At 34.5% G+C, this 24,982-nt stretch overlaps 1 protein-coding gene across 4 annotated transcripts in view; it reads right to left on the bottom strand.

Annotated features, from left to right (window-relative positions):
* Positions 1 to 24,982, bottom strand: part of CBLB (Cbl proto-oncogene B) — a 219,546-nt gene that overhangs the window by 80,485 nt on the left and 114,079 nt on the right. For all 4 annotated transcript variants that reach the window (XR_013445074.1, XR_013445071.1, XM_078065671.1 and 1 more), the window contains exons 6-10: positions 21,238 to 21,359; positions 18,028 to 18,165; positions 14,706 to 14,793; positions 11,947 to 12,078; positions 523 to 726 (exon numbers count right to left, since the gene is read on the bottom strand). Coding sequence is in view for 2 of the 4 variants with exons in the window: in XM_078065671.1 (XP_077921797.1) it covers positions 523 to 726; positions 11,947 to 12,078; positions 14,706 to 14,793; positions 18,028 to 18,165; positions 21,238 to 21,359 (684 nt within the window). In the remaining 2 variants the exon portion in view is untranslated. The remainder of the gene's footprint in view (positions 1 to 522; positions 727 to 11,946; positions 12,079 to 14,705; positions 14,794 to 18,027; positions 18,166 to 21,237; positions 21,360 to 24,982) is intronic.

A 24,982-nucleotide genomic window follows, 5' to 3' on the forward strand; every position in this document is an offset into this window, starting at 1 on the left:
TAATTTTGATAAGCAAAGCCCACACTATGGTAAATTCACAAAGGTAAATCTTATGTGACTTCTCAATAGCCAAATGGAAGGCTGGTTTTCCTGGTAAGAAAATAACTCGAACAGATACTTCCTTTAGACTTCAACAAAGACTGTTTTTTATTCAGTTTCATCATTTCCAATTTTCATATTTCGTCTTAATTTTTTCTTCGTTTTCTTAATTTTTCTTAATTTTTTCTCCACAGATCTGCTCTTGCCAGTCTTAGAGAATGTTTAATTCTATAGGAAAGCTCTCACCATCTCTCATTTTGAAGTTTAAAACCAGCGAGAGTACTTGGAGTAGAGACATTAGTTCTTTCTCAGTCTAGGATTTCATCAGCCTGTCAACATTAATCAGGTCCTCACCTTCCTTTTGATTCTTCCACCTTTCTTTCCCAAACCCAAATCAACTGAGTCCTAGCCCATCTGTGACAGCATCAGTCCTTTCTCATGCCCCCACACCAGCCTGATGAAACCTGTGCTTTATCATTTTACCTTTCGAACATTTGCCAACCGATTCATCATCAAGGACTCCTCTCGGTCATCATCATCATCCAGGTCCAGCATGGGCATTCCAAAGGGGTCGATGATGCTACAGCACCTGGAACCTTCATCTCTTGGATCAAAGGGGTCCACGATTATGGGCTCTGTTCCTTTTATTTCACAGCGACAGAAGGGACAGCCCTGGCCATCCGACTCCTGCACAAACAACAACAAAAAAAATGTGATTGGTCTTTGTTCAAATAAAACAGTGCTGAGGGGCCAATGTTCTTCAACTGTAAGAAGAAGTTGCAAACAAGAGGTTTTAGGGTAGGAAGTAAGAGTGAAGGAAGATCTGTCTTGAAGAAGTAATAGAGCAGAACAGAGAGCCAACAAAATATATGATAAATGTTCAGTATCTCACATTTTCAAAGAAAAACTTCTCTAAAAAAAGTTTGATTTGCCAAAGAAAAGGAGCCTAACTTTATTTTCCTGAATGTTCACTTACAATTGTAATGTATCAAAACTTGAGAGTTCTATAGAAAACTGGAAATTGAATCATTTCCCCCTTTACCAAAAGGCTCCAGTGCTAGTTAAACATTCTATAAAAAGGACATTTTGAGGACACCTGGGTGGCTCAGTCGGTTGAGCCTCTGCCTTCGGCTCGAGTCATGATCCTGAGGTCCTAGGATGGAGCCCCACATTTGGCTCCCTGCTCAGTGGGAGCCTGCTTCTCCCTCTCCCTCTGCTTTCTCTCTCTCTCATGTAAATAAATAAAATCTTAACAAAAATACTTTAAAAAAAAGAAAGGACATTTTGAAAAAAATTCATTATAAATAAAGTAGTAGTATCAATTAAACAAGCCATTCTGGAAAAGTTCCTGTGCATATAACTATGGCTAAATATTTCCATTTAATTGCCTAGGTATTTTAAAATCTTGTTTTTATAATCAGTGGGAAAAAAATAAAGTAAATTGACATCTAGGAACCATCAACTGTCCTGAGAGCCTGTCATTCTGACACAGCTCATTTGGAATATAACACCAGGTGAAATATTAAATTTTACCCCTCATCTTGCTTCCAAACTAGATACTGCAAAAAGATTTGTGTAATGCTTTTAGGCCAGAAACTCATTTATTGGTAATTATTAAAGGTTTTGTCTACCAATTCCATTTCTCAAAACTCACAATTGGCAAGGAAATAGAACAAGACTGTTTCCTCATCCTGCACATAATGCTGCCTTCTAGAGTAGATGGTATATGATACTCACCACCATATTTGTTTCTGCATTTTACCCTAATTTTAATCGTGTTATTTAAAAAATAGTAAAAAGCATAAAATCATTTTAAGGCAGAAATGGAATGAATTAAAACCATTTTAGAGATGAGACAAGGGATGCAAAGAGAGCTAACATCTTTAAAAGAACCATTTAGTACTTAACTCAAGACTGTCCCACCCACTCGGTATGATGGGAAACTGGTTATCTGCAAGCCCTACACTGATGCTCTGACCAGCAGTGGAGTAACACTTCTGCTCTTCCCTCTCTGGACAATTGCTGGGCATCCACTCTGGCAGATCCTGTGGTCGCTGGTTATTCTTTCCCAAATATCACTCAGATGAACAAAGTGAACATCTCCTTTTGCCATACATATTGTTAAAAAAAGAAAAACAAATGCTCTTCGCACTAGTTAATGAAAAGAAAACACAACATTCCCTTTTACATCTACTGTTAGATAATTTGGGAAAGAAACTTGGGATGGTAAACTAGGTGAACTAAGGTGGTGTGGAGAAATACAGGCAGGCTGATAGAAAATCCTTTGATGTTTACTGCTACATATGTTTAAGTTGGTGGGCTTCAAGGCAACTTAAAGATTTTGTGCCATCATTTTACAGATGATAAAACTAAAACTTAATTCTTTTATATGACATTAACATTTCCTAACACGGGAGTAAACATTTAAGGAAAGCTAAACCTTTCTCCTGTCTTTTGATAACAAGAACATTAAATGCCAAGTGCATTGTCGACATAGGTTATCATCTAGATAAAATCCCCTTATCATTAAAGTCAAAAGGGATCCATATTCTGTGCCTGTGATAGCATTTCCTTACAGATCTACGTGAAATAATTTCAAAGATAGTATATCTGATATATAAGAGCAAGATGGGAAAGAGCTGATGTTCCCTGGGTGTCTTCAATGCACGAAGGATGGAAAGTAGTACTCTGGGCTCTAAGTAGACACATCATTCATTCATACATTTAAAAAAATTATAGAAAATTTCAAACATATGCAGAAGCAGAGAGAAAAGTGTAATGAATCTGTACGCACCTACCACCCAACTTTAACAATTATCAATTCCTGTCCAGTCTTGTTTCATTGATACCTTTACTTGCTCCCTCCAGCCTTGGCTTATTTTGAAGCACATCTTACCTATAGATGTTTTCATATGTTTATCTAAAAATAGAAAATCATTTAAGACCTAACTAAAGTATAATTACCGTTAACTAAAAATTAGTCCACTCGATCTAAAACATTAAAGTCAGTATTTTTTTAGCACAGTGCCTGGAATGTTTATGTCACGGTATTCAGCTATAAAAGCTTCTCTTAGAACTTCCAAGGCCAATTTGCTATCTTTTCTTGGTTAAGGATGACTTCCAGTTTATGCCATCCATTTCATGAGAGAAGGTAACTGGAAAGATGAGTTTGGAAAAGGGAAGAGGGGAAGGGCAATAATAGCATCTTGATGGCACCAGGAAAAGACGAGGAATAGTGCATCTATAACTGAAGTTAGTTTTTCTCCATCTCTGCTATCTGAAAGTTTAATACTGTACAAATTACTGATGTATGTTAGAGTTGCGGGTTTTAGGAATTTAGATCAGAGAGTGTATTTTCTGTTTAGCTTTATCTCTGTTGAGAGTTCACATGACTCACTAAATTAATAACAACAACAAAAAATCCCCCCCAAAAGCCTGAGTTGCAATGTACACACACTTTGATTTGCAGACATGGATCCCACTGAATCTGTCTCCCTAATGGTATTTACTCAAATATGACTTTACCCATCACTGTCTCTGTAAACTGACTACTGTCATATGCAAATTAAGTTTAACCATAAATTCTCGAATGCCACTTTGGTACTCTGCTCTAGTTCTGTCAGATGGTTGATTGAATACACATGAAGAATGTCTTCAACAGACATATAACTCATCAGGATTGTGACTCAATAATTAACATAATGTTTCTGTCAACATATACTTAATGCAAGATCAAGGAACATATGTTAATAAAGAACAAAGACCAATAAATAATTCCTTTCCTAGTCCTCAACATATTCATATCCTGAGAATGTTAAGAGGAAGTACTTGGGACTCCATCCGTTCTAATTGATTCAGTAGATTTTACTTCCTCGAATAAGAAATCCTTCCAAACCAAAGATACAGAAGTTATCAGTGAATACTACACTCATCTGAAACTAAGTTATGTAATATGCTCATGACAAAATAATTCAGACTCATATGCCAACCATTAATACTGTTAATGATATTAAACATAAACATAACTTTAGGTAACCTGAGAACAAATTAACACTTGACAGAAAAATAGAAAAAAAAAATTCTTTAACTTCCAAAATTGTCCAGTCCCCAGTCACATGCTACGTAAAAATCCAAATAAATATCAGTATCATATCATCATCATCATCATCATCATCATCATCTTGCAATAGGTCAGCTTCTATATTCTTTCTGCTTAAATATTGTTCAGATGGATATTACCTCTTAAATAGCTTCTTTAATTTCTTTTAAGATACACATTATATATAGCACAATTTATTTGCTCTCAGGATGATTATTATTAAAGGTCACATTTTAAGGTTAATCACTTCATGGCTTCCCATCTATTCAATATACATGGAGAACCCTGAAAAATAACTAGGACTTCCTGAGTCTCATTTTGGAGTGTATTTTATATTTTTTACTGTGTGTGTATATATGTGCTTTCTGTATCAGTGACTTCTAATTTATATTACTTTGCTATATTTCACATAGATTTGAAGTTACCATAAATCATTTCTGTAAAGCATGGAACAATTATAAATAAGTAAGTAACTGGAAAAATACACACCTATACTGAGAATAAATTGGGTCCACACTAAGCATTTTCAGAGCACAATATTTCCTACAGAAATTCAATAACTTCTTGTTAAAACAATGAATGAGGATAGTTAATAGTAACCTTAGAAAGAGATGGTTGGTTTTGGTGCTCTTTTATGAAGAGCAAGGTAAAGAAGATGTTGGCGAATCTAGATTCTTCTAGTTTTAATTTGTGAGGCCCACAAAAACAGCAAATCAGAAAAAGAGCACAGACATTCTGAATCAGGACACGTGAATTAGAATCCCACACCTACCAATTAGAGCTGTGTGACACTGCGTAAGCCATTTCATCTTATTTGTAGGGCATAATGAGGGAATGTACAGTTTAAGGGATATTTCACAGATAAAGATAAATTAATTCAAAGCTTTCAAAGTGCTTGCAAATTGTGGCATAATTACTATAAAAATAATTTCAAAAGCAAAGAAATATAATAAGATAACTGAGGAAACCTGTCTTAGCATCTGAAAATAATTCACATATCCACAAGAATTCCCATCTTATAATGAAATGAATACAATTTTAAAACCACAGAATCACCACTGTTCATAAATTAAGAATATCAGAAATAGGAGACAGCTTTGTAAGTGATACTATCAGTTACTACCATTAGGAAAAATACTAACTAAAATTTCAGGCACTATTGTAAGCACTACCCATATATTAACTAATTTAACCCTATGAGGTAGGTACCATTATTATCCCCCTTTCACCAATTAGAGAGTGGAGAGTTGACATAATTTGATGGAGGTCACGAAACTGAGCAGTAATGAGCAGGAAATTACATCCAGGAGGCCTAATGAGCCTTGTCATTCCATCACTATCCTACCACTATCCTACACTGTAACATAAGGATGTAGTGGTTCCTCAATATCAGATTCATAACCTAGGTTAAAATAAAAGTTTAAAAATAGCTGCCTAATACTGATCATTCAAAAATGAAAAAAAAGTATTTTGTTCAAATCGCAAATTTCAAAATTAAATAAACTACTATAATCAATAAATATCGTTTGCTCTAATTGAAAAGTTTCAGCTTTTAATAGGAAGATGAAAAACTTGTCCTAGTAATTAGAGTATTCCTTGGGATATATTTTTTACATAGTAAAAGCTTTTGAAATATTTGCTGCTAGAGCCCAATTTAAAATGTTAATGCATGAAGTTTATGCACTTGCATTCTAAAGATGCTTTATTTAATGGAGTCAACTTTTAAAGCACCTATGGATGGCCTCTGTTAGAGCCACCAAAAACCTTTCCCAAGTGCCAATACCTGCTACCGTCCAGGCACATCACAATACACTCAGCCCGAATTTAACACAGTCAAGCATCTCCTCCACCAGATTTTATTTTCTCCTCTTTTTCATTCCTATTGTCATCACTGTTGTTCATGAAATAATTGTAACATTTTTGGATGATTCCGGTAGCCCCTACATTACTCCCAAAGTGAAACAGGAGCTCCCAACATTTTATTTGATCACATTTATACAAAAAGACACAATGTGTCACCAAGGACAGAAATACCAATTTATAACTATCTTAAAGGCAAATATAATCTTATTTGTAGTACTAAGGTTAAAAAATTTCACTGAGGCTAGAATGTGAAGGTTGGTTGCTTTTGAGGGAAGATACAGTAAAAGATTATTTCTTTGTGCCTTAAATGTGATCATGTGAGCTGGTTTCTCACCTCTCTTACACATTTTTCCCCCAATGGTGCTCTCTAAATACGGACATCCATAAATCTCTTAAATCATATTTCACATTAAAATCAGAGCTCGGGACACCTGAGTGGCTCAGTTGGCTAAGCATCTGCCTCTCTTACACATTTTTCCCCCAATGGTGCTCTCTAAATACGGGACATCCATAAATCTCTTAAATCATATTTCACATTAAAATCAGAGCTCAGGACACCTGAGTGGCTCAGTTGGCTAAGCATCTGCCTTTGGCTCAGGTCATGATCCCGGGGTCCTAGGATCGAGTCCCACATCAGGCTCCCTGCTCAGCAGGAAGCCTGCTTCTACCTCTGCCTGATGCTCCCCCTGCTTGTGCTCTTTCTCTCTCTGACAAATAAACAAATAAAATCTTTAAAAAAAAATCAGAGCCTTACTGATTTTCATCTAATGACTTTGTGAAATTTTATTTTGAACATTCCAGATATCTTTCTTTTAAATCATTTGGGAAAAGATGCAGAAGAAATAATCACAGGAAGAAATTAATTTTATTTTTGACTGAATTAGAGTCCTTGGCAGTAATTCAAAACAAGGCTGCATATCCAATTGACATATGTATATCCATTTTTATTTTGAAAAGAAGATGTGAAGAATACAGTTTAGAATTTGTGCCATTCGTAAGCTCGGAAGCCACAATCTAGATTCCTGGGGGGTGGGGGGAACACAGTATGAAAACAGTCCCTCACTTTACACCTCGTGTGGTTAAGCCTGCACCATCACGGCTGTGCAATATGCTACTACAAAAAGATGTGGAGGAGTTCTGGATGCAGAAGAAAAATGTTTTGTTAAGAAAAATGTTTTGTGGAATAGTGAAGAAGTGAAAGAAACTGCGAGTTTTATTGCCAAGGACAGAACAGGAATGCCACACCCAGAGTGATACTGCTTCAAAGAATGTCTCCAGAGAGGTGATTATTCAACTTATTTCGTATTCTGCGCAAACTCTGGCTTGCTTATTCAATTTATTAAATAACACAGATGTTTCAGAAGGAGAAAAAAGTATCTGACACCTCTTGAGAGGCATGACTAATGGGCCATTATGACAGAAATGAAAGGGTAACCACTTGCTGAACAGCTGACACGGCTACTATGCATTTCTTAGGGTTTCCGTTAATTACATAAAATTTCAGTTTCCAATGAATTCAATTAAACCAGAGTAGGGCAACAAGTGGAAGGAAAAGTTGGTGAAGAATGACTTGCTAAAAATGCACACTGGCTGAACACATAATGTTTTATGGTCAGGGTTTAATATTTCTTTCCTCCTGGACTCTGACTGATTTATCAGAGCTTCTTGGCAGACGTGCAACCTTTAAAATCCTTTTCCAATCAGCATGCCCAACCAAAGTAGTAGAAAGTAACAAAAGATGTCTCGAATCCATAATTAAATTTGAAGGATAACAGGATGTTCATTTTAAGTAATGATTATTAATACATGCCCCTTTATAAAACTTTCAGATTTAATTTTAACTTCTGGAGGGTCAGGCCTGGGTCTTAATGGTGTTCTTCCTAGCTCAGAGATTAGTACAGAACCTGGGACACAGCAGCTGCCCAGGAATGTTTCCTAAATATATGGATAAGTAAATGGATTTGAGACGTTGTAGAATGATGGATAAAACAATCCATGTCTGCTCCCACCAAGTAAAGTAACAAATGATCCCTATGCCTAATTAAGTTTGAAAACCTTTTCTCTATAGAAAAAATAAACAAGCATATAAAGCAAAAACAATGGTTTTAAAGTCAGAAAATACGGACCCTAGCTCTGTGCCAGTTTGAATAAAGAGAACATTGAAAAAGAGAGACATATTGCTATGTGGCGTCATATCCAGACTTCAGAGTCATACAACGTTTCCCACTGCATCTACAAGTTTAGATACAATCTTTGACAATATCCTGCAGAACTATGGAAATGTTCAATAATTGTTCTTTTACTTCTCATATTCACCATGGATTAGGTGAAGTCCTGTGAGCAGCTTATCAAGGCCATGATGTGAGGCTTTTAGCATATCTATGGTTTGTCAACTGCATTTTAACTGGATTAACTTTATAAGAATTTTACTTTTATTAAGTAACAAGGGCATTTTGCAATAACATGCTTAAATGATTGTCAAACACTGCTATTCATATTATATGAAAACAGCCAAAACGGATCTGTTGGTTGGCAGGAAGCACCACTTTGTGAAATCTGTATGTAAAGGTAGAAATATTCATGTTATCCCAAAGTGGAAATGTTCAAAAGCTGATGCTTCCTTTAACGACTAAGATCCGAGTGAATTAGAAAGACTATGGAATATCACTTTGGAATTCGCAAACCTTGGCCTAAGAACAGTTTTCTTCAGGGTAGAGAAAACTTGAACCAGGGATCACCATGCAATGCTTATTGGTGTAAAAAAGTAATAAAGAGAAACTCAGTTTTACTGCCTCTAGCTTACTGCCAGTATTATTGCAAGCGATAAAAGTAAAATAATGTGGCTCAAAAATAAGTGGACAAAATCAAAATGTGAAAAGTTGAACGGAATCATCCAGCAGCTACTGAATGGAACAAATGGATCTTAGGTTTAAAATTCTTAGAATTTATTCTCAGATCTTGAGCATAATAAAACGTCTTTGAAAAAAATCATAGGTACTTTTTTTTTTTTAAATCACAGGTACATTTTAAAAGAAAAATGAAGAGAACTAAAACATCTGATCTACAATATCAACAATTTATCTAATTTATCTATTTAGCATCTTTTTAATGTAATCTTGAGTCTTTTTGTCTTTACACTATCTAGCATACAGTCCATAAATATTTACTGAGTACCTACCACTGTGGAGGCAGGTGGAATGCTAGAAGAGAGGGATTCCAAACTAGGTTCTTGAAGAGAAACAGGTAAATATGTATGTTTACAATACAAATACAATGAGGTAAGAGTTTACAGGGACATATACAAGATGTATCAGAAGAATATTTATTAATTGCAACCTGTCTTGTGTGGGAGGAATTAAAAAATAATGCTGAAATAATGCTTTTGAACATTTTTCATTAACCTATATGCAAAATTCTTCGATCAGATTAAAATAATAACATTATTTGCTAGTAGCAGAAGTGTGATTTGTATTTCAACCTTCTGAGTATTTTTGCATTTGTCATTTTTTGCTTACTCCTTCACTTAGTAAACCACTACTTTATAATGACCTTCTCCTGAAATTTTACTCAAAGACTAAGTTTTCAGTGCTTGGTAATTTATGCACTTCCTCAATTTCTAAAAGTAAAACTGAGAAGTACTTCAGAGTAATAAGGAAAAAAAAAGCGAAGGTTAACAATTTACAAATGTGATTGGGCACGTCTTTACATAAGGCCATTAGACCAATACGAAAAATCATGAAGTGAATCAGGGAACTGATCAGCCACGGTCAAGAGGAACTGTACTATTTGGAGAATGCACAGTAATATGCAGAAAAGTTGTGGTGATGTAAGGGACAAAGGATTAACAATACAGCCCTGGCAACAGGGAAACACTCCTGGTCTTTGGCACATAACGTACCTATTTACTGCAAAGAGTTCACGAACTTGCTAAATAAAATGTGTAGTATTGTCCGTGAAATTTTAGAGCATAAATTTCTTTTAAGAAGTATACAAAAAGTAAAATAAATAAAATCTGCTTGTTTTATATTCAGTCATACTCTTTTACTTACTCTGGGCTGTAAGGTAAACAGCCATTCTGTACGATGCTTTAAACAATAATCTTTAGTAATCAAAGGTTTCGCCAAACTAATGGGAGCTTCTGACTTTTAACCCACTTAATTTCCAAATACTAGGTAGGTATCAAGTTAAAGATGCCAAGTCCTGCCATATGTACATATGTGTATGTTCCCAGACTGAGGCCCCAAGAGTAGAGGCCAAAGACATAGGCCATGTGTGGGGCCAAAGAGTACTGGGAGTTTGTATCAGCCTAAACTTCTGGTGTCTTTAGGGAGAAATACAAAGTTTTTAGCTTCTCCGTACCTATGAGAACCATACCACCACCCAGAAGTCGTAAGTCAATCCAAAGGGGTGACAAACACAATTGGCCTCTATCTATCCCGAGATACTGAATGGGTATCAGGTAAGGCAAATCGTCATAACAGTCCCATCTGCCAGTCGGGCACTGAGTCAGTATCTCTGCAGTAGTTTCTACTGATTGATGTGAAATACACGTGCAAACATAGTTCTCTCTTCTACCAGAGTAACTTAGTGAAAGTCATTTATAAAAAGACATTATTAAGTGTGCAGAACAATTAACATAACTTACATAGCAATCAAGTGCCTATACGGTGAGAATAAGTTTGCTGATGCCACACCGAGCATCCCTCTCCCTCCAAGTTCTCCCTTTACTGCACAAAATTCACCACCATCATGAAGGGTTTATAAAGGGAAATTAGGGCATAGATATCAAGGAAAACCTAAAGTAAAATATAAACCAAATGCATACTGAAAAAGAGAAGTGTAGGGATATTGAACAATTTTTACTGAGGTAGGGAAGATATCTGGGAGTTCAGAAATGATGCTGAAAACATAAATCAGGGGCGCCTGGGTGCCTCAGTAGGTTGAGCGTCCAACTCTTAATTTCAGCTCAGGTTATGATCTCAGAGTCCTGGGATCAAGCCCCTCAACGGGCTCCGAGCTCAGCTGGGAGTCTGCTTCAAGTCTCTCTCCCTCTCCCTTAACACCTCCCCCTGCTCACATGCTCACTCGCTTTCTTTCTTTCTCTCTCAAATAATAAATACTTTTTTAAAAAAAGAAAGAAAAGAAAACAAAAGTCAATTGTAATTCATTTCTTCATTCTTCCTCTTTTTCCTCATTTCTCAAATCTCCCCAAAGGAAGAAGTAGGTCTTTTTTATAAGATCGTGAAAATGTGAAAATCATTATATTTTATTACTAAGTAATGAGCTCAACAGCACCAGTGCTCCTGAGTCTGCATTCTCCCTGCCTGACGCTCTAAGGCTTTCCTTCTTCAAGCAACGCAGAGGTTCTGGGTTGGACAGAAGATCAAGGACCGAGACAGCTCAGGAATGGGGTAAGGATGTCAATTATATACTCAACAGCAAATTTTTTAAAAAGGTTTGAAAATTTAATTCTTTGCTTTCTAAACCCCATCAATAATATTGACTTCAATAGTGACTGTGTTAAACAGCAGTTAAAAAAATGACTTGATCAAAATATTCTGTGAATCCTTTCAAATACTCAAAACTGGAAATTTGTCCAAAGACCCATTTTCAAGCCCCCAACCTCTATTACAGATAAAGAAATATAAGAAAACCCTTGGGGAAACCAGTTATTCTCTAGGTCTTAGTCTAAAACATTAAATCAATTCATATTTATCGAGGTACAACTACTTATGACTAAATCTTAAAATTAAATTATACATGCAAAAGAAACAATATAAAAAACAGCAAGAAAAATGAAATTATATAAAACAGAAAATCAAACACATGAGGTTTTTTTTAAACTACTCCTCAAAGAAAGCACTTAACAGACCATTTCCTGAATCATTAAGATGAAAAAAACTGCAAGGAGAAACAGTAACAGGGGATATAAACCTGGATCATACCTGCCATGCTGTGAGGCAAGAGGTGCACATCAAATGCCCACAAGGCTCAATCTTGACGTCTTTGTCGTTCTCAGCACAAATTTTACACAGCTGAAAAGTGGAGCCCATTTCACAATATAATTCATATTGTTCCTGGAATTTGGGGGGGAAAAAAAAGGCAGTGTTAATGTATTTCTAACATGAACTCTTAATATTGAATTTTTTCAAATACAATGACTTACAGTAAATTCCTCACACTTGATCCTGTCAGGAATATGTTGCCACTTAAGACATGTTTTAAATTGTTAATCACAATTTGGACATTTGAGCTTTTATCTGCAATTGTATAAACTTTTTTAATACTTTGGATTATTTAATGTTTTATACTGTTCCTTTAGGAAGGGACTTGCTTCAATGGTGACTCAAAAGACAAAACTTATCGTTTTAAAAGAAAATATAAATAACTTTAGTTTCTTTGTAAGTGCCACATATTCATCTAATTTTACCGTAAAATTGCAAACACACATACATACTTATACACACACACACATATATATGACTCTGACTGAACACTCAATTTTATTTTTTAAATACCTTTAGAAATTCCAGAACAGAAGAAAGGCAGAATTTGCCAAGCTCTTCCTGCATGCTACGGACTGTGGTCCACATTTATTATGTCATATCATCTCCAAAGCATAGTAAGACATATTGAATTAAAAAAAATACCTGAGGCTCAATAAGTTTAAATTGTTTTCCTCAAATTCTATATTAAATCTCTAAATTGCATACTCTTTTCCCAATACAGCACTGTCAGGAAAACTAATCACTTCAGCAACCAAAAATTGTTTTATTAAACATCTATTCTCTTGATATACTAGTTTTGAACATTTTAACATAGTAAAATTCTTGGTGTCCAAATACTGAAAAGATCTAGGTCACAAAGAAGATATAAATATATCAGTACGTGTAAAGAAAATATGAAAAAAAGTTAATTAATAGGGATACAAAGAAAAGGAATTATGGAAATAAAAATTCATTTAAATAAGGCAATGTTTCAGTTAATAAGTGTCTATTAGGTACCTGGCCCTGGGCAGGATAAATAAATGACAATATTTAACTGCTAGTCTACTAAAAGATCTTATAATCTTGGTGAGAAAAAAAAATACATATATTTATATACACATATATACACAAAGATACACATGCACATACACACATTCATATACAAATTGTGTCTACCATGAAGTATGTATGTGTGACTGTTTAATTTTTAAAGAAATTAAGAAAAAAGATGAGAATGGATCAAGATGAAAAATAAAGAAATCTAAAGCAATTAAAAATATATTGTAAGTCACTGAAGTCTTTAAAATAATAGCTAAGTATTTATATTGTTATGACATCCAAAGGACCGGTTTGCAATTATTAAAAAATTATAGTGAGCTAAAGGCACGGATGCAAAACTCAATGGAACCGAATGGGTAAGTTATTCAAATATTTATGATAATTTAATGGCATGATATTACTCCTGATTATGTATTTTTAAACCATGGCTTTATAAAGGGGAACTTTCTTTTGTGAGTATCCTTTTACATGTATTAGAACATAAGGAATCACTACATAATTAAAATAATGTCACTTATATTTTATACTGTAAAAACTGTCCATCAACTGTACATATGTCAACAAATATGTTTCACATAATAATACCAAGACCACTGGGACTAAATCTGGAGAATTTGAAATAAAATAAAATTATCTCTTGTCTTCCCCCAAATCTACATTTTCTGGGTTTTATTTGATTTTTATTATTTATTATACAAAGCACAAAAACATAAAAATTATAAAATATTTTAAAACTAGACTATATGCAAAACAAAATACTCAGGTTCTCCCTTTCATCTTCTTCCTAATTCCCCAAACCTTCTTACCTCCTCAGTTAAGTACTGTTACCAGTTTGGTATTTTTAATTGTTATTTTTAAAAATGGTAATTTCTTTCTTTCTCTTTCCAGAAACTGAACTAACATAATGTAACTTTACAAAATGAAATGTTACATAATTGAGCTTCTTAGTAATGGAACTTTTTTACATAATAAAGATGCCGAAGTTCCCATGTGAATATGTGGAGCTACCTTCCTCCTCTTAATGACTTTACAGTATAATGCAGTATGAATATACTATGGTTTACTTAACCTATGATTAAATAGTTTATAATTTTTCATTTTAGGAAAAATGCTGAAATGAATACCCCAATGTACAGATCTTTCTTTGTATATGTGAGTGATATATACAGAATCCAGAGTCAAAAATGTTTTTATTTAGATTTTGATAATTACTATTACCCTCAAGAAAGGCTTACCAAGTTACACTCCCATGCAGTCTATGAGGTTGCCAACAATAGATTTATAAGAATATAATTATTATCTTCAATACGCTTCAAGTACCCATTTGACTCTAAAAGCTAATGCATATTATTATTCTAATCTTCTTTGGCGTTTTCTAAATCTATGGCTCTCTCTTCGTATCTATTTACTTACCTATGAATTTATCTATCTATCTGCATAAATGCCAATATTGTATTGGAAGCAAGAATATTAACAGAAGAAATTTTTATTCAAAAAATGGAGACAGTATTTTTTTCAAACACTCTTAGAATTCCTTAAAGTATCTTCTGCATGAAATACCTATACATCCTTTTAGCTACAGTATAAGAGGATGCTTTTTATTTCAAAAGCATTAGATACTTAACAATTATAAATGGGTTACCAGAAATTGTCCTTACCTGTGTAACTTTTATATGATCATGGGGTGTGGGTTCACATAATCCAGTTAAATCAGGATTATAACTCCTCCCATCAGGATAAAGATAGCTGTATTATAAACATAAACTTTATTACCATAAATATACGTTTTTTAATTGCATTTAAGATTATTTAATCTGATTCTTCTATATTCAAACCCACATGTTGAAATTTCCTTTTTATGTAACTTATATCAAGAACCTTTGCTATCACTGTTTCCATAATATTACAAGTTACTTTCAGGACATTTAAAATTTAGAAATCATTTTCATATAAGAAGTACATAATGAATATGGACTCAGCTACTAAGCAACTATTTCCAATTAAATATCTTTACTATAGGTCCTTTAGGTAAGTTAAACATTTATTTTTCTGGTCATTCATGGTCTATTCCAAAACACTTTGAATGTACACCAATTTGCAATGATCGTGTCTCCCATGTGAAGCAGTTAATGTTACCTGCATCATTTTACACCATGCTTAATAACACGAGAGGAAAACGGAATTAAAGCCCACAAGTTTCCTGTAAAAGTTATGCAAACATCTCCATGGTTCCTGTTTCTCCAGTTTCCCATCCTCTGTCTTTCCATCTCACCTTCCAGTCACCCCACACACACTAGTCTACACACACGCTGACACACACGTACACGCACGATTAAAGAAATTAGAAAATGTTACAATTATATGCTTCATTTACTTCAAATCAAACTACAAACACAATCATTTATAAATATGAGGTTCCACTGTTACAGAGAATTAAAATAAGAACTAAAGTTACAGCAATAAGGCCATCTTGTTAGAAGCTTTTATTCATTCAGACACTCCTTTAAAAATGAAGTTTATTGTGTTAGGAAATACCTATTTTAGATTTTTAAAAATGGTAATATTACTGTTGGATTATGTTGACTGATTAAGATATATAGTTAGTTTTGTTTGGTAGTTCTCTGTTCTATGGCTTGAAGGAAAAATTCAGAATATACTACTACTGTGATCAATATTTTTAGGGGCAAAACTATACTAAAACTGTTCTGTGAAGTAACAAAAAATATTTATTCTTAAATAGTCCAAAATATGTTCATAAGTGTTAAAATTTACTAGTAAAACTAGAAAAAAAATGAACTTAGAGGACAGACGATTCTCATAGGGTAAGGAACAAATCAGTAGATCAGTGAAATTTTTTTTTTTTTTTTACAATTTAGGAAAGAGAGCTGACTACATCTGAAATGACAAATTTAGAGTGTTTTCGCAGGGGTGGGTTAAAGTTCTACAAATATTAAATGAAGAGTGCTAAGTGAGAGTTGGTAAGTAGCTTTCTTTTTATACCCTAAATAATGGCCAGTTTTAAAATTATTATATAACATTTTGCTCATCACACTTAAAAAACATGTAGAAATTCTATGAAGAATTCAAACCTGAAAGATTATAAAAATGACAATAAGGTTGCTACAGGAAAGGTTGAAGGGTCTATCTAATGTATAAGGGGCAATTCGTTATCACTATCCTCAGTAAACAAGGGTGCTACTGATGAGACCCTCCTCAATGGTAGGAAAGGAATAAACAATCTCGGTTGGCTGGTTATGGAAGTAAATTACCTATGTCATACTAAATTGAGTTAATTAAGGAAAGGACAGCTGACCCTGATGATAGCTGGACCAGATAATATCCTGTGTTTTACTGATCTTAGGGGAAAAAAAAACCGTCTAATAATATCTATTTTAATATAATCTAAAAATCTGATCTAGTTTTAAATAATAAAATGTTAATATGACCTATTTTAATGTACTCTATCACTACAGTTCAAATTCAACTAATTAAATGCCTCTGAAGGGGTGTTTGTGTGTGTGTGTGTGTGTGTGTGTGTAAATATTAACATCTGATTTGCGTAGGAGTTCAGAGGCTACACTACTGATTACAATATTATAATTTGTTTTTTTTATTGGCTTTTAAAAAATAGATGGAAGGCATTATGAACAATATAAATAAGCTGTATCAAAATTACTACATGTACAGATTTGCTCGCTCATAACCTCTATTTATAAAGTAAAACTTTACAGCACACTTTCTTAAAAACAAAATCCTGTAATCACAGTGAATCAAAAGCTACACATATGAATCTCAGATGCATTACAAGTAAGTTATAAATAACTGAGGATAGCAAATTTATATTAAGTTAAAAAAACAGAAATACAAACTTATTACCAGTTTGCCATATAATTCTTACGTAATTATTTCTTGAAAGTTCATAATTTATTAAAAAAAGCAAATTTATATTAAGTTAAAAACACAGAAATACAAACTTGTTACCAGTTTGCCATACAATTCTTACGTAATTATTTCTTGAAAGCTCATAATTTATAAAAAAAAATTTTTCTTCATATATAATCCTAGCACTTTTTTTTTTCTTTTTTGCAATTATTTTAGAAAAGGTGTAACTTAAATTATTTTCTCTTTGCTAACTCTTGTGGGCTTTTTCCTGCTAGGTTTCTATCACAATCTGTGCTGTTAGCAAATAAGGGAACATCCGTCCCTGAGTTACTCAGTAAGGGCAAAGGGCAAGAAAAGTGAGCATGATGATACAACAATAGAACAGAACAACACAAAAAAGAGAACAAAAAGATGAAGGGAATGGCACATGACTAAAACGAATGAGAGATATTTACTAGGAAGGCCCCTATCAGATTGTCTAAACTTTGTGGAGAAAAAAAGTCATTCTTACTCTAAAAGACAAAGGAGAACATACTTATTTTTAAATTTTAAAAAAGAATAGCTTAAGTTAAACTGAATTCAGCTCTTAACATATAATTCTGGAATAGGGATTGAGTATCAGTGTGACCAAAAGAAGAAAGACACAAAGAGAAAAAGCGGGGAAGGGGTAAGAAAAGGGTAAGAAGAAGAAAGAGAAAATCTGGTACTACCGGTCAAACAAAAAGGAAAACTAGCAACGTGAGGGTTACACGAAGCAAGAGAAGTTGGTTATTTTAAAGAATTATCTTTTTAATAAGTTTTTCCATCTATTTTAAACTCCTTTTAAGTGCTTTTTTTTTTTTTCCTGTGAAAAATACAAACTCATGTTCTAATCTGATGCTGGAATTTACTGGCTGTCATATACAGTTTAAATCAAACCAGTTACCTGAAAATGACTATTTTAAGAGATGAACGATAAGAACTAAGGAGCACTCCATTCCTCAGTCTTGAAATAGACCAGATCATCAGCCTCACTATCTCTTCTCTCCATCATAAAGCAGTGTCTGTCTTTCAAACTGGTGAATAATAAGCCCCCTGACTCCCATTTCTCATACTCACAATCCTTCCCTGCTGCCGTCAATCAGGGCTTGAAATAAGGGCTTGTTATGCGGGATGGTCTGTAGGATATTGCCGTCCCCTGTCACATAGCCGATGGCCCACTGTCCCAATCTGGTGCAGCTTAACCGGAAAATGTAGCTGTAAAGTGTGAGAAAATGATGTTTAGTCACAAAGTGTATGCTAACTACTAAACAATCTGTTAGACTTTTTTAAAGTCAAAGAATAAACAGAATCATTTACAATATCTGAAATAAGGTTATTTCTTCTTATTTTAACACCATTGTCCTTCTCTGTTCATTGATCTGTAAAAGCAGCACTGACAGTAATCCCACTTAAACACCTCCAGGGCTATAGGACAAAAGAACTGAAGTTGATCTACTTCAATATCAAAGGATCTACTGCCATCCCCATCAGCGGGTGCTCAGTATGAAACAGTTAGGACAGAAATCGTTTTTGGAAAGCAAAGTCAAAATTTAATTTGTTCACTTCAGAGAGCAACTGAGTCAGTTTCTACTATGGAATTCAATATATCACTTTGTAATTTTAAAATTATGCATTTTAAGTTAATGACTTGTTTAAAAATAATATATTTTTCTTTGGAGCGTTCCAGCCATTCATCTTTAAATGAAAGATCAAAAGAGCTGAACTATATTAATGAGAAGACAAACTAGATTAAGCACATGGCTGCCACCCAACCCTGTCCAGTTCAATGTCTTATAATAGGAAATTAAAATAGTTCAAAAATATAAATCAAATTAATGAAAATGACAAGGAGACACTGACTTGGTTTTAAATTCACTGTTATTTATTAATATAGCTATCTGCTTGTTTCATTTTAGATCACTTATCTTTATTTAAGTGTATTGCACTCAATCTTGCCATCATGATAACCGTATCTGGATTGTATAACCCCTTAAACAGCTCAAAAGTAGGTCAACAATCTGTTGGCTATATTTGAGTACCCTGATTGCTCTACATACGTGACAGAAATTGATATATCCTAATGTACATTAGTTACTTATGAACCAAGTACTATAAAAATAACTTTGCAGAATAAATTAACATACATAATGGCTATACAGTTATTCAATTTAATTAACTTGTGTATTTAGTACTGCAAGGTGATTTCATCTTTGAAGAAAATTGGGTTCTTAAAGAAAGGAAGAAGTTGTGATTTTTAAACAGTAAGAACTTCATACTTGTTTTAGAACCTTTGGAAAGGACTCTTCAAGAAAGTCCTAAAATGTATTCTCCTAGAGAGCCTGAAAATAGGCTATCAACCTGCCAATAAATGGAACCCTAAATCAGAATCATAGACAAAATAATTCCACACAGAAGTCTAGCTGTCAACTGGATCCGCCCAAAAAGCAAAACCTGAGAGATTCAAATGTCCTTGCAACAGGTCCTACTATTTTCTGTACCAGGAAGCCAAAGAGAAGAAATGCTTTCCAAGAGGAAGAAACTATTCTGCAAAACAAGTATTTACCAAAATCATTTGATTTGTTCACCGAGTTTTCCTAAACTTTATGTTTTAAATACCACATCACACTTTAAACATAACAATTTACCACAGACTGACCATTTCATCTTTGCCAAAAACTCAGTAGAATAAACTGTTACAGGGCAAATTGGGAAGAAAAGGAAGAAAGACATCCTTTTGGAGGGCACTGTCCTTTTATTAAAAGAACTAGTCCAAAAGTGATGCGGCCTGCCTTTTGCTCCCAACAGTGTTCTCTCCCAACATTATTTATCTCCAGAATCTTGAACAAGAGAACACAAAAGGGACTCGGTTTCTTAATTTTGCAAATAACTTCGGTGTTAAATTTGTAGGATTGTGTAATTCCAAACATAGCACATCTTTCAAATCATACTCCAAGAACAAGAAGATACTTTGATGCCAATCTACAGAGTAGAAGTTATGGAAAAATCTGGTATGAGAGATCCCTGACCAAAACAGAATGACTCATGTAAGCCACTGTCAGCATCTCAATGAGAACCAACTCTCCTTAATCTAAACAGAAGACATCAACAGGAGCCAAACTGTTCTCTGTACCCACTACCTTCTTTTTATATACCACATAAATTCGTAAAAATAAAAAAAGATGGAAATTTTCATTGTGGCAGAGAAAAAGGAATCGACAGTATTGGCTTATACTAGAAACTACTTTGTTAAAGGACAAACACCATTTGCACTACAAATCAGATAAAAATGGCATTAGAAGAAAAATGGAACCTTAAAAAAACAACCAAATTCATTCCTGCAATGAAATGACTCCTGTTGAGTGATACAATGAAATCAGTGTACTCATGGATGTTGGGAAGGCATCTCCTATTAAAATGTCACTGTATGAGGAGGACAGGTATCCATGTCACTGCTGTCATACCCAGCACATTGCTTGCCACAGCACAAACGCCTACTATGTAATGCATTTCTAAATGGCACATGGGGAAAATGTATGAATGAGGGAAGAGATTTTCTGATCCCAGATTTGTCATTAATAAGGTATGATTTCTCAGCCAAAGTCACAGGGTTGACCAAACAGCCAACCTCTGAGTTTCACCTAGTTTTATCATCTGGAAAATAAAACATAAATTCTGAAGCTACAAAGAATGACACGGTATTATGGAAGAAATTCTTAAGGACATGAAATTGGTTGGATTGTAACAATGGGCTTACATATGTTTATATACTTATATGTGTTCAACATGTACATACATGTACACTTATATGTACTTATATTTGTTTATATTATACGTTATTATAAGTGTTTACCATAGAACCAAATTGAACATCTTGAAAAATACCCTAAAATAATGAACATGAAACTGATTTATTTTGTCTTTAGCACAATATTCAAGTATTCAAATATACACATACAATTTTATATACAAACACAGGTGTCATGAAAGAGACAATGCTAATACCCTCCTTTAGTTTGAAAATCAGAGCTCTGAGACTTAATGAATTTCCAAGTTTATCAAATTACATGGTACCATATCCTCTTTCACTTCATGAATACAGAGTTTCAGTACAAGTACAATGAATGGATTAAAAGGATTCAATTAAAAAGTACCATTGTGGTCTATTAGCATTTCCTTCCCTCCCCCCCCCCCCCCGCCCCCATGGGTGTTACTGATTTACTTAAGAATGGACAAGAGAGGACTTTTCATCACTAGATATACCACATAATATTGCTGCTGAAGTCTTACCTTCCAGGTTTGGTGCTATATTTCTGCAGTCGTGCTTTAACTTCATCATATGTGAGAAATGCCATGTAACCCGGATGTGTTACAGCTAAGAAATTCCAATTCCGTAAAATAGAGCCCCAAGGCTAAAAATATGAATAAATGAAAAGATACTATTTAGATAATATCAACTATACACCAACCCATCACTTAATTTAGTTACTGAAATCTCCTAGATATTTTTAAAGTGAATATGAGCTTCTGTAGCTTAGGTCAACCTTTACCATTTAACAGTAAACATGAAATACCTTACTCTCTTTTTGGAGAAATAATAGGCAGAAAACAGGATAGGATACAGAGAACAAAAAGAAAAACTATATACTTTCTTCACAAGTTCTATTCCCAATACAGCATTTGTGGTAATTTTGAAACCTAAAACACATCACTTTTCTGTTCAAAACCCTCTAACTTTGAGTAAAAGTCAAAGTCCTTACAAATGGTCTAGAAGGACTTTACAGGGTTGATGCCCAGTTCCCTTTCCTCCCCATCTGTTGTGACGTCTCCACTTTCTGCCTCTTCTCCAGGGACGATGGCTTCTTTGTAGTGGGCTTGAACACAAAGGTACTCCCCCACCTCAGAGGCTTTGTATTTGCTGATGATGCCTCTACCAGAATTCTTCCTCCAAATAGCTAAGTGATTCCTCTCCAGTGTTGCTTCCTCAATGAAGCCTTCACAGACCACTCTATTGAAAACTGCTAGCTCTCATCACATTCCTTATCTCCCTTGGTCTGTTTTGTTCACCACTGTACCTTTAAGGTATCTAATTTTATAGAACAAGAAGCCATACCATGGGATGTAAGTGATTTGGCACCGTTTATACATTAACCAGAAGCTACATAAGAATAAGGAACATGCCTGTCTTGCTCACCAAAGGGATACCAGCACTGATGTAGTCTCAGAATACAGTGATCAGGGAGGTGTAATTGTTGAAGAGCTCCTCTAACTAGTCACTTGTCTAAAAGGCCTTGACTCCCAACCTACCATTCTTTCCATGGTAACATACTACTCTGCTCACATTTGGCTAGTTCTTGCACAATTACAGAAGGTTTATGATTCAGTAGTAAGTTAAAGATCTTGCACAGAAATACACAAAGGCACACAAACAGAGTTTGTACCATTCTCTCTTTCATGTGATTAGTTACCCCTCCAGTTACCATGGCAAGAGAAAAAAAGGCAGTCAGTGATAGACAATTTTGCTTGAGGGTGTGAATGAATTGTCTCGGCCATATTTTTAAGGCTGAAGCTGCATTTATTCCATGGACTTGGTGGCATACTCTATCTAATGTGCCAGGTTATTAACTCATATCTTCTACAGAAAAGAAGAAAAAACGGTATTTTATGTTGCCAAGTGAGAATTGTTGAAGTGGTCATCCTAGACATGATCATTGGTAGAGGGCTCCTGCTTTTGAATGTTTTGAGACTTGTTCCTCATTATTGTTAAGCAAGTTTTAGATTCACAAGGCAGAATTCTTCAAGGATTGTATCTCTTGAGATGAGGATAACAAGGGAAAGAAAGATTTAGTAATGAAGAGTTCTTTAACCTTTTCTGACATAACAAGAAAAATCTTCAGGGTATTCCCCCAGCACACTAAAATATCTAACTGGGCAAAAAGGAGCCCTGGAGAACACTATTATGAGAGGTTCTGTCTATGTACTTGGGGGAAAAAGAAAAAAAAAAAACATGTTTCTAATTTTCTTCTAAAAGAATAGAAGAATATCAGCATATGTTTTTAAAAAAACTTGGAAGAATATCAGCATATGTTTTTAAAAAAACTGAGAAATAACTGCTAGTATAGGAAATGGGTTTTATTTTGTTCTACTTCCTCATCTACAAAGAACAAGGATGGAGAGAATATAAAATATTTGGGTCACTTCCATCAAAGTCTACAAAAACTAATGGAAGAGTTGTTTAAAAAAGTGCTGCACTTCGTGGAGAACCAATGCGCAGATCAGAATACAACTGAAAAAAAAAAATGAAATTGGAGTTTTGAGCCAACTGCTACAGTATTAAGCAACCATTTCTTGGTACATAATCCAGAGGGCCAGCTTCTAACTACAAAAATATTTGTGTAATAGAAAGAGTCTGTGTACTGTTTTTCTTGTGAATGCTACCCACAGTCTGAAACACATGGTAGTTATGTGTTTTTTGTTTTTTTGTTTTTAAAGGATTTTGCCAACTAATGGCTTAAAGAAGGCAAAATAAAATGCTTTGGAGAATAGGATTATTTTTGCATTTGTTTTTAGACTAAAGGAAAGGTTTTCACACCCACCAACACAAAATTATTTAGAGATTCTTAAATGACTACAGAAATTAATTGAGTGAATGAAGGAAGCTATTCCCTCCATTCTTCCAAAATACTATTTTCAAGAATAGCCCTTTACTGACTTAAAGCTTCGGCTGGAAGAGGGGCCCGGACTGCTCTGTCTAGATCCGCTCTCTTATTCCTTGCTATAACAGATGACTTTCCTCTTCTTCTTTTGCTCTCTATTCCACTGATGCTATATATTCCATAGTCACGAATATATTCCCCCAAATCACACATTCCTTATGCCGCCACCCAGAAGCCCCATTTCTCAGCAACCCCATCGTCTCTAGTAGTGGGGAAATGGAAGGAGAAGGGGAGCAACAGCCCCAGGGAGAGGGAAGAGAGAAGCAAAATCCCCCTCTTTCCATTCCAGGACTTTAGCACCTGCCAATCCCAGCATCTCTGAACCACCTGGAGAGGAGAAAGAGAAGATTAAAGGCAGAAGCAAGAGGAAAGGAGGAAGGTAGCTACTGCAAGATTGTTCCAACATCTTCCTAGTATTTGTTCAAGTTCTGGCAGAATGTCAGGATAAGGGAAGAGAGGAAAAGAACGTACCTAGTAACCAGATTTACGTTCTTCTTTTCCTTTCTTTCATTTCCTAGACAATTCTCAATTTCATCTCCTAGTCCCCGCTGATGACTTCTTCCAACCCTTATGCTAGTTCTCTGTTGTCAAACCGCAATCTTGAGCATGTACCTTACTCACTTTCAGAGCCCATTCTGCTAAATACCCCACTCCCAACAATTTAGAGGTGAGAATTCATTGCTAATTCACCACCACCACTGTGCCTGCAGAAAAATATATGTTCATGCAGTTATAGTATTCATAAAACACATTTTTCATACAGAATGCATAATTATAACTTAAAAAAACCTACTACTCAATTTTTAAAGTTGTATAAAATAAAAGATCAGTAAAAGTTAATACATTTTACTTGTCTATGCATAGAACTAATTTTAAGGCACATGTATGATTAGTTAAAACATCTGAATAATGAAACTGAAAGAAGTGAAGAATCACAGAAGTATATAGGAGCTAATGAGAGTTCTTTAGCTACTTCTGTAATTATGAGTTTTAAAAGAGACTAGGCATGTTTAATTTACAGGTATTTTTTTGGTTTTGTTATCTAAAACTTTTCACGGTAACTCTACTTAAAAAGATTCTTTTCCTCTCCCATCCCAGTGAGCATAAATAAGACACACGTAAGTTAGAGTATTAAGATCAAATGCACTGTTTTAAAGTGAAACAGCTTATAAGAAAATATGTGCACGTTAAATAACAGTTTGGGTAAGTGTTCAACCAACATTAAAGTGCCCTCATAACTTTCATATATAACCCAGGCATTCTAGCATTTAACATCCGCATTAAAAAGTCATCTAGGCCGCCCAGAAAAAACACACTTT

The sequence above is a fragment of the Halichoerus grypus genome, chromosome 1, assembly GCF_964656455.1.
Source record: "Halichoerus grypus chromosome 1, mHalGry1.hap1.1, whole genome shotgun sequence".
In the NCBI taxonomy this organism is placed as follows: domain Eukaryota; kingdom Metazoa; phylum Chordata; class Mammalia; order Carnivora; family Phocidae; genus Halichoerus; species Halichoerus grypus.